The 11,946-nt window shown below is 32.4% G+C and overlaps 1 protein-coding gene across 1 annotated transcript; it reads right to left on the reverse strand.

Annotated features, from left to right (window-relative positions):
- Positions 1-222: 222 nt before the first annotated feature.
- LOC139856921 (uncharacterized) lies at positions 223-1,079 on the reverse strand. Its single transcript, XM_071845637.1, has 2 exons — positions 465-1,079; positions 223-375 (listed from the first exon to the last, which is right to left on the reverse strand). The coding sequence occupies exons 1-2, from the start codon at positions 1,072-1,074 to the stop codon at positions 359-361; spliced, it is 627 nt and encodes a 208-aa protein (XP_071701738.1). The 5' UTR covers positions 1,075-1,079; the 3' UTR covers positions 223-358.
- Between the last annotated feature and the right edge of the window lie 10,867 nt (positions 1,080-11,946).

The raw sequence follows: 11,946 nt of genomic DNA on the forward strand, positions 1-11,946 counted from the left end.
ATAGGTATTATTCAAGTCTTTCTTGACTCGTTTGGCAGTACAGGTATATACAGAATTATTATTTGAAATCACACCATGCATATCAATTTCAAAAATACCATCACGTGGAATAGCATTAAAATAAAATACATTATTCTTAGAAACTGAAATACCAAGGTGCGTAAAAGTAAGTTCAAAACCAACATCTTTCAAAAGAGAAACTGAAATTACATTGCTCGTAATACTAGGAGCATAATGACATTGTTCCAACAAAACAATAAGATCACTAGGTAGAGTAAGATCATAGGTGCCAATAGCTTCGACAGCAGCTCGAGCCCCATTGCCCACTCTTAAGTCTAGTGTGTTGTTCTTCAGTCTCTTACTTCTTCTCATTCCCTGCATATTGTTACAGATGTGAGTACCACAACCAGTATCAAAAATCCAGGAATCACTAGAAAAAGTATATAACTGTATATGAAATATACCTGATTTGCTGGTCTGGCCAGCTTTGCCTTTTCTCAACTCAGATAGGTAGGAAGGACAGTTCCTCCTCCAGTGGCCAACCTTTCCACAGTGGAAACATTCGGCGTCTTTCGCTGGGTTTTCTTTCTTGGGAGGTGGTGGAATCTTTTTCTTAGCAATTGACTTGCCTTTTCCTTTTCCCCAAGTTTTCGGCTTATTCTTTTTCACCTTACCTTCCCTAATCATAAGGACACCTGGATTGGAAACCTTAGATGGAATATTCTGTTCAGCAGTTTTGAGCATCAAGTGCACTTCTGCCAGAGATTTCTCCCAACCTTGCATATTGTAATTCATTACAAATTGGTGATACGATTTTGGTAGTGAAGCCAAAACCGTGTTCACAGCCAAGTTAGGCGGCAAGGTAGTTCCAAGTTTTTCAAATCGGTCAATGTAGCTTTTCATTTTCAAGACATGAGAGCTCACTGATTGACCCTCCTCCATTTTGCATGTTTGAAGAAGCTTATAAGTTTCATATAACTCTTGACTAGCCTGTTTCTTAAACATATTTTTCAGCTCAGTCATCATATCATATGCTGTACGATCTTCCATTTCCTTTTGGAGGTCAGAAGTCATACTAGCAAGCATGATTAAAGCTATCTTCTCTTGCTCATCAAACAACTTCTGATAAGCATTCTTTTGAGCAGCAGTAGCTGTCTCTGCAGGAGCTTCGGGTAAGGGTTCTTCAATTTTGTTCAACTTCCCTTCATATTTGAGAACAATTCTCAGGTTGCGGTACCAATAGAGGAAGTTTGAACCATTGAGTTTTTCCTTCTCCAACAAAGAACGGAGGGTGTTTTGGTTTACGTTTTGATTGTTTGACATCTACAAAAGAACAAGGTTCAATTTTAGTATTTTCGATATAATACTTTAATAAATTAATTACCCAAGTTTTAATATATTTAAAAACAATTAATTTACGAAAGCCTAAGATCCACATAGAGGTTCCATAACTACATCTGTTGATCAGCTAGCAGTTATAGAGTCTACTGGTAGGTAGCGAGTACCAATTGCATCACAGGTGCAACTCTTAGATCTTTTTGGGACCTTGAGATATGTGTAGTCTAACAAACCACTATTATCTATTGGCATGTTTGTCCCATCCTTGCCTCGAACTCAGGTCTCACCGTGAATACGATTAAGTCGTCCAATTTGGAAACAGTGGAAATTCAGCCTAGTCTCACTCGTAACTAAAAATCCACCTCGTGGCTATAATTCGATTAGGTCTCACCGTAATCAAAAAAATAACGAGGAGTGTTTGCAAGCACATTGGATGGCATGACTTAAATTTGACGGGTATTTTAAAAAAAAGTTTGTGTTAACGAATAATGCATGCACACAAGATTCGTTACACTATTTGTTAAAAAATCATTTTAACCAATTTTATATATGTCGATCGTATTTATGCGTCTAGTTTGTTATTTTTATTTTATATATAAAAGTAACAAATACACAAACGTGTATCGTTTTAAAACAATTTTAAAAGATTTCGGTCATATATAATTTGTGTTTCAAAAATCATTTAACTTTAAACTCGTTAGAGTTTAACTTTTAAAATCATCAATTTTAATTTTTGAAACTGTTTCCGGTTTTATTTGATGTTTTCATCAAAAAACATTTAGCATATATTCTAATCAACAATTATATATAAATGCAAAAATAAAACACAACCATATCATGCATCACACACACATAGTCTAGCCCAAAAATCCTATGCTTGATCCCATGAGCCGACATGGGATCAAGAGGTCAAACTAAGGGTAATATCGTAGCTCCCACTTAATTCAAGAATCAAGTGAAAACTTGACAAATGTCATCGTTGTCAACTTGACATGTTCGCCATCTTCTAAGTCAAACTCCACGTTGCATCTTTATCTTTAATCTTCATCTTATTACATTTATTTAAAATTGAAAAATACAACTAATCTAATACTTTTACAATTTAGAATAAACTTAAATACAATACTATGAAAATGAAAAATAAATATAATACAACTTTGGCTTCAAAATGGCCTTTCCAATAAAATAAATAATCAACATGACATAATATTGCCGTAATCAACAATCACAACAATCATACATAGGTCGGGGCATTATGGGCTATGTGTGCAATCACAATTTTAATAACTACATTATTAAAACCTACATATGGCTTGTCCATGGTTACAATGCATGTGTACAACCATGGAATGAAATAAACAACAATTATTCAAGCCATAATAAATAAATTCAAAATTTATAACAGTGATTTTTTTCAGATCTTATTTGTGCGTCATGAGGTAATCAACAAAGTTGACTTTCAAAACCATAAAGGTTTTGACTCTTACCAATTCACCACAAAGCTAAATCTAAAGAAAATCATGCGACAATTAAAATGGTGTAAAAGCGGCTCGGATACCACTGATGGAAAACCGTGTGTACTTTCAAAACAAATTAACGCAGCGGATAGTTAAAATAAACTTATTTTACATTACAAAACATACACACGATTAACGGTTCCATTAGATCCAGTTACACCACTAATAATTGTCAAAATATATAATATTCACAAAGTGAGTAAACGATATACCTTTCTTGTAGAACTGGGTTGATGGAGAGAAACTCACGATCAAAAGTATGACCGTCTCTTTGGATAGTCCACACTACACTTCAAGCGATAGTCAATGGATGCTAGTCCAATACCCAAGTAACAAATTAATCAACCCTTGATTAATTGTGTGAAACAATTAATATGATGATACTCCGTAAATATTTGGCTTAAGACTTCTCAAAATGAATCAAAAGAAACTTGATGTTGCTTTATTCTAATTTTAGACAATAACTAACTTGAAGCTTTTATTTTTGTTGTTGTTTACGTTGAACCAAAAACAACAGAAAATAGATTACTCTTTTTGGTTTCTTTCCTTTTCACTCATTTTAAAAACAAAGACCACATCTCTTTATATATATATGGAATAAAGTGGTACACTCTTAATTTTTATATTATGGAGTAAGTAACCAACTTCAAAATTATTGGAGGAAAAAGAAATTGCAACTAACAAATTTCATTTGTAAATTAATAAAGATATTTTTTTTAAAACACCCGTGAACCTTTATGAAAAATCCGTGAATTCAAATTAGAACGAATATATATCATAAAGTCGTATTTCTCAAATACTTCAGGGGTATGTTATGTAACTTATAATTAATAATTTCTATTATGTCGCTTTCATGTGAATAGTAAATTAATTAATTTCGATTCATTTACTATTCTGTTACTTGAGTAATATATATACATCATATATATATTTTATTTGACGTCTCGGTGTATATGTGTGTGACCCCGAAGGCTCAAATGAAGTTGGCCATATAGTTATATGTTGTACCTTGCACATTAATCCTAGATATGGGACCGAGTATATTCATGGTGGGGGTACCGGAACGTGACAAACTTAAGTTTAAACGAGATTTTGCATGGTAATGGTTCGGCTACTATGACATCTCTTGGGAAATCGATATGGCAAGCGGTTGAATGAGTGTGTGCTTATTACATTTGGAAGAATAGAAACAACAAAATTTTTCGTGGCTTGTCTTGGAGTATACCGCATACTTTGAACGAGATACAAGTAAAGTCCTTCGAGTGGATCGGTCACTGTATGAACAAGAAGAGTAAGCTTGATTGGTTTTCATGGATTAATGATCCTAGTGTATATCTAAGATTATCTTAGTTGTAGTTCATTGTAAAAAGTCGAGTAAGTTTGCCATCTTGTAAGCTTGTTTTTGTTGGTGTGTTGAGGGCTTCACCTCAAATCCTTGTACATTTTGAGTTTTTAGTGAATATATTCTTGCTTGCCTTCAAAAAAAAAAAAGTAGAATTAGGAAAAAATATATGCATACCAGAAAATTGGTGGTTTCATTAGCTTCAGATTCTGCCATGATTTTCAAGATGTCAGGCTTCGAGAGAATTTTACAGAAATTTCAAAATAAAGGTAGACAAAGAAGAGATAAGTCGTTGCACAGGTTCAACGTTTCAGATATAAACAATACAAGTCATCTTTTCTTTTCTTTTTTTTTGCGAAAATATAATATCTTTTTTATATATAATTAGGGGATAATGCTTGATTTTTTTTTTTTTTTTTTTTGGCAAAAAAACGATAACATTAATAACCGATCCGGAGATCAACTCATACAACCGATACAATAGAGTCTAAAACGAGCTCTAGCAAATAATACACAGTCCTAATCAAACGGCTCACCAACTGGGTGAGAAAACGCGTTTTACAAAGGACCAAATACAATTAAAGCTATAACAATAAGAAACTAAAATACCGGCTATACTACACATAATTAATCAAATTAGTAAATAAGTAAAAAAAAAAAAAAAAAAACCATTCCGACAAGAACAAAGTCCACCGGTAAGTATAGGATTAATGCGCAAGGTACAACACATAACTATATGGTTGAATTAATGTGAGCCTTCGAAGTCACACACTTATACACCTAGACGTCAAATAATAATATATATTTTATATATATATATTATTATACTCAAGTAATAAAACAAATTATTTATTAATGAATATTAATATTAATTATAGATTAATAATTAAATAATTTGAATATTTAAAGATATTTTATTTCCTTGTTGAATACGTCCAAATCAATTTGGAAGATAGTATGTGAACTTTGACTTTAATTAGAAGTCTATTTGCAAACCAAAAAGGATACGTAGACTTAATTTAAATGGATATTCTGTTTTCGAAAACCGACCTTGAAACATATATAAATACTATAATTGTTTCGTAGTTTTGTGTGCATAACACAATAATAAAACCTCACATATAAGTTTCGGTCTCTTTTCTGGTTCGACGAATAAGGAAATCATATACGTATTTTTCAAGAGACGGCAAATATAATTACGAGTTTAGTTTCGTTTTACTTTTATATCCTACGAATAAAAGTAAAGCAAAGGTTTTGTGTTCTTTACAATTAAATAAATAATCCCGGTGATTATTTATTATTACCTTAAACTAGCACATCCGGTTGACGTTGTTCGAAGTGTAGTGTGGACTACCCTAGCGACAATCATACTTTTGATTGTTAGTTTCTCTTCTTTCAATCCGGTTCAAAAAAAGGTATAATCTTTGAACTCTCTTGTTGTATTTATTTATTTAACCGTATAAATCATATGGATCCGTTTTTGGTGATTTAGTTATTAATATAATTAATACGCTTCCGCTTAAATTAATTGGAAAATCATTTTCTTAAAACCCTAAATCACCTACAGTAAGAACGCCCGAGCTCTAACATGGGTGATTGTCGGGAGAACACCGACCACCACCACAACACCACCGAAGACCCGCGGCCGGACCACCGAGATCCGTCGGAATTCAACACAAAACACGATCCACCTAAACTCCGCCAAATCAAACCCAATAATGCTGACATCATTGTAGTTAGAGTTCTTAAATTTGCATGAATTGATCTAATGAGGACACTTCGATGGCTTATTTAGCTGATGTCATAAATTATTTATTTAAATATAATATTAAATACTGATAAGTATTGATTTAATTTGCATTAAAATATTCTTAAAATGTTTCCCTCGAGCTGCACACTTTCCACAGACCATAATTTATCTATACTTTTCACAGGCTTTTTTATATCCCACATTTTCCACTGCCTTATTAGTTATTATTACTCCAATTAAATTAAATTTAAAAATGTCACGCCTACTCAAGTTTAAATTCAAAAATCAAATACCTGATGTGTTTGAAAGAGGATATAATTCACATACGGAGTACAAGTCAAGCTTCACAGACGATTTCAGTTTTAACCTATCTCTTGGAATGTTTTTCTCCTTCACTCTGTTACATAGTTTGATAAGGTGTCTCCATCTCTTCCATTAACCCTTAAATCTTTATTAACCTAATGTGTTAGAAGTTTTTAATTACATGTTCTATTATTAACCATTTAGCACCTACTGATTTATCTTTATATCGCAGTTTTTAAACGATAAACGTACGAATTATTGGTATACAACAATCAATTGAGGAAATACTAATCTTTATGTATGTTTGGTGTACTTTATAACTTGGAGGTATACATCGATTTTCCAATTTTATAGTACTACGTATGTAAATATGATATGGTCTATGATCGTATGATATTTGGTGTACTGTATAACTTGGAGGTATATTATCTATGTCTATGATCATATGATGTTGGCCACTAAACTGATGGAGATTTTGTTAAAAATACACCTGCACTGTGAAAGTTGTGCTTATAAGGATATTAAGCTTTGTATCCTCAAAATGAAAGGTACTTTTTCATAATCCTACATCATACAATAAGTGATAGAAATTGTGTTGACATGTTTCAGATGTTCATCTATAAACCATCAATTAATGGGTTGAAAACACCTTAAACATCCATTTTCTTTGTACTTATATTAGGCAACCATTCAATGTTTCTATAAGTATTTTGTATATATGTATGATATGTGTCACCATACATGTTTGAGAAGGTTCACTTTTGTATAGCCATCCACATATACTAACGTATAATGTTATACGAGTATGATTTAGTTTTTGACATGGGTTGTTAGTTTTGTTTTGATAATGGAAACATTTATTCTGTCCAATATTTTCAGGTAATGAAACCCATTTTTGAATGTGAGGTTTCATGAGCGTATGTGTGTTTTGATGATGGATTTTTGAGTACGTGTGTATGCATATGGTTCTTGCATAAGGTGAGTTTGTTACTTGACTTTTTTTATTATGTTTGATACAACTATTATACGGAGTAGTATTTATCTTTATGGACTATCCGCGCAATTTTTTCTTGTATTTGTCTTCATAGTTTGAGCTCCATATGCTTTATAGCGCAAAAACATGTGTTTTGCAAGCCTGTTTAAGTATTTGCTATATAGAAAACAAGTTGAATGATCGAACTTATAATACTAGTAGTAGGTTAGGATGGTATATTAAATACAAGTGCTTGCGACCTCTTAATTCACTTTTAAAATTTTAAATCAATATAATCTCTTAATTTTGATCATGTAACGTTAGTTAACAAAAAGAAAATCTAATCAGTAACACAATTTGAGATGGTTAAAGAAAAAAAGTTAAAACAATACATGTGACGACCCGGAAATTTCCGACCAAATTTAAACTTAATCTTTGTATAATTAATGTTTCCGACACGATAAGCGAAGTCTATAAAGCTGAATCCCAAATTTTTTTGAACTACTTTTATATATTCAATATTGTAATAACCCGGACTTTTCTATGATTATATATATTATATGAGATTAATATTTACATAATTAAATGCTTCCAACATGATAAGCAATCAAACTTGTTAAGACTTGATTAATTGAAATGGATTTTATGTAAACGTTTGACCACTCAGTTTGTCCGATGATTCACGAACGTTAAAACTTGTAAAAACGACATGATGATATATATATATATGGATATATATATATTTAACATAATATAATGATAAGTAAGTATCTCATTAAGTATATTAACAAGGTATTATATATACATTTTCATACTACTAATTTAAAGAGTTTTCGAACAATATATATGTTACTATTTAAATGACGTAATTAACTTATGTTAAAGTGTATTTACATACAATGTATTATGAGTATAAATACATCCTTAAAAGTATTGAATACACTTTATAATGTATTAGTGGAGTATTATGTCATGCATGACAACATCAATTTAACTTATACTAGATATTAGTCAAAAAAAGACAACATAAAGTATTTACTATTCGTATATACCAATAGTAATTTGCATGATTGATGTATTATGTCATGCATGACATCAATCTTATTATGTCATGCATGACCTAATGGTTTTTAACTCATACTAGATATTTTTTTACAAAATGACAAATTACAACTAGTATATAAAGACACCATATTTGATCAAATTTTTACCATTCCATTTTCTAATTTTTACTTCAAGTTTACTTACACACACATATTCTCTCTAGTTCTAGTATTCTTTTCTTTGATCTTCATCTATTTCTAGCAAGTTCAAGCTTCAAAATCAAGGTATTAACATTGCCTAAACTCTTGTTCAATTCATATGTTTATAGCTATCTATATAAGAGTTTATAAACTAGAACATAGTTTAGTTGATTCTAAACTTGTTTGAAAAACTAATCTAATATTTCTAACTTAACTATAATAACACTTATTTACATGTATTATGATGTTATATTAAGTTAATATAAGAACTTATAACTTGTACATATGAAGAACACCTTGAAACTTAACATATATCGTTTAATCTCCATTCGGTAAAAAGCGGGCTGTTTTGGGTTGGGAATTAAAAACCTATTTTAGACTTTGAGTTCGAGGCTAAGACTTTGGAAATATGTTAATATATGTAAATAAGACTTCCAGTATTTTTTTCATGATTTTAGACAAAGTGGAAGTATTGTATCAAAAATCATATATCGGGTGGATGCCGGGATTTTTCCAAATCTGACCACCGGCACAAAAAGAGGGTAAAACTCTAAAAATTACTACTTGGGCTGAAATTTTCGAATTGGTTTTGAAAAACAAACTTCTTAAGGAATCCATAGCAATTTGATTCACTTTAAACGGAGTTGTAATGAATATTTGGCGAGCAAAACAAAATCTGCTAAAATTAACTTTATATGGACGAAATTTATCTTATAAAAACTATACTAACCATATCCTTGCTAACTTTTCCTACATCCTATATATTTTTGGACATGTTATCATTAGTATAACAAAATATTATAATCTTGGTTAATTCCGAGATTGTATATATATAATAATCTTGGTACGTTCCATGACAATACGTATACAATACGTTCGGATAAATCGAAAGACACCATGTACACAATACGTCTGGGTTAATTCTAAGACAATACGCGTACCATGGGTCATGATTGAGTCTATAACAATACGTATACAATACGCCGTGGGGTAATTCTAAGATTATATATACATACCGATTATTGGACTATTGGACTATTGGACTATATTTGGACAACTAACAAAGGACTACTAACACGAAAATGTTAAATTAATATATAAGTATTCTATGAACTTGCTTTATTTTATTCATATGTCGTATTATTATCTGAATCATTATTATTGTTATAGGTTCGTGAATCCAAGGACGACGACCATATTTTTAATAAGTTAAAAACTTATTATTTTTCTATTTTACTACCGTGAGTTTCATTTGCTCCCTTTTTAATTGCTTTTGCAATATATATTTTTGGGCTGAGAATACATGCGCTGTTTTATAAATGTTTACGAAATAGACACAAGTACTTAAAAATATATTTTACGTTGAGTTGTACCACTGGCATACTTCCCTGTAGCTTGGTAACTACTATTTACATGTGGTATTGTAAACGCGAATCCTGTTGATAGATCTATCGGGCTTGACAACCCCAACCGGACTGGACGACCAGTATTCAACGGTTGCACAGTACTTCGTTTTGGTGACTACACTTGGTACGGTGTAGTGAGATTTCATAATAAAGGGAATATGCGACGTTGATTAAATGTTAAGTATGGTTACCAAGTGCTCAACCACTTAGAATATTTTTATTAAAACGTTTGTATACATGAAATCTTGTGGTCTATTAACATATGGAAACGATTGTTATGATAAACCTATGAACTCACCAACCTTTTGGTTGACACTTGAAAGCATGTTTATTCTCAGGTATTAAAGAAATCTTCCGCTGTGCATTAGCTCATTTTAAGGATATTACTTGGAGTCATTCATGGCATATTTAGATTAGTACCTCGCAATGGGACTAAATGATGAAGACTTCGTCCAGGTGGATAAGGACGGGTCCTTTCAATACATAATAACTCAGTTGAACCATATATATCTAAGGGGAAAAAAATTATCATCCTCTTGAATAAGAAAGAACTCGTTTGTTTAACTAACAAAAAGAGGATGAAAACTGGAAACTAGCTTTGTTTCATAGCAGTAATAAATCCTCTAAAAAGGTATAAATGATACAACAACAACAACAACAACAACAACAACAACAACAGACATCCCAAGTATGTGGGGTATGAGGAGGTAAGATATAGACAATCCTTCTCTTATCCTCAAATAAAGAGAAGTAATTTCTCCACCCAGAGTGAAGCACCCAAGAGTAGAGAAAGTCATCTCTCTTAATGTTCGATGGATAGAGAGATTGCTTCCGAAAGAACCTCCAGCCTTAATGTTCATGTATAAATGATACCTTATATTTTGTAAGAACCCTGGAATGAGCTAATTATGTGTTCATTGTATTGAGGGTCCTATAGATGAGGGTTATATATAGGACCCCAAGGCTCCCTTAGAAACTAACATTAGCTACAGATTCTAAATGTATTCAAGAGAGTCGTGGAATAGAATTTGACCGTATGACTATTGCTCTCTATGTAACGACCCAACCCGTTAACCAACCAAAAATGCGAAATAAATTTTTTTTTTTATAGGAAGGGTGCGCGGCGCGCACCACCCCTTGTGCACGGCGCGCACAAGGCCTGATCAGTTCTGATCAAAATTTCGTTTTCCACACGAAAAGATCTCCCGCTTCTCGACACTTTTAGACGAAACAAATTATCATAACACGTCAATATTAGTAAAACTAAGAGTTTCCAACAATAAAACGAGTTTTACGACACCGGGCCCACATCGGCCTGTTTTACGAAGTACGTACAAAATACCATTCTCGACCACATGATTTTAATACAAAATAAAGACCGAGCATGGTGATTGGGGATACGCTACCCAATCCTAAACAATCCAAAAGTACGTCTTCTAAAGCAACTACACAAGTCCACTACTTCTCACGCATACCCGAGCCACCGCGTCCATGCAAATCTATAAAAATGTAAACAACGAGAGGGTACGCTAACGCTTAGTGAGTGAGAATATACTACATACATATATATGTATAAAATGGACACGCCACACAAATAATCAAATAACGCATACCGGAGCATCCAAGCATAAATGCAAGCTAATCTAAGCATACCGTACGATCACTAATCAACAAGCTAACAACAATAAGGTAAGTTCACCAACGACGATGTGAACAACGCCAATAAGCTACACTCGGAGGGTTAGCTACATCACAACAATATCAATAACATATATATATATATATATATATATATATATATATATATATATATATAATATTCAACGAACCTACAACCCAAGGTTAACCACTTAACCTTAAACATACGAAGGTTGGCCGAACAACCCGAGCCTTAGTGAATTCGCACAACCCGAGATTCACTTCTTCACTATTTCAACAACCGAGGTTGGCCGAACTACCTGTGCCTTAGTGAATTCGTACTACCCGAGATTCACTACCTCATCAATAAGATGACCGAACAACCGAGTCATCGTGAATACGCGCAAACCGATATTCACTACCTCCAAAATAAGA

Source organism: Rutidosis leptorrhynchoides, chromosome 1 (assembly GCF_046630445.1).
Source record: "Rutidosis leptorrhynchoides isolate AG116_Rl617_1_P2 chromosome 1, CSIRO_AGI_Rlap_v1, whole genome shotgun sequence".
Classification (NCBI taxonomy): Eukaryota; Viridiplantae; Streptophyta; class Magnoliopsida; order Asterales; family Asteraceae; genus Rutidosis; species Rutidosis leptorrhynchoides.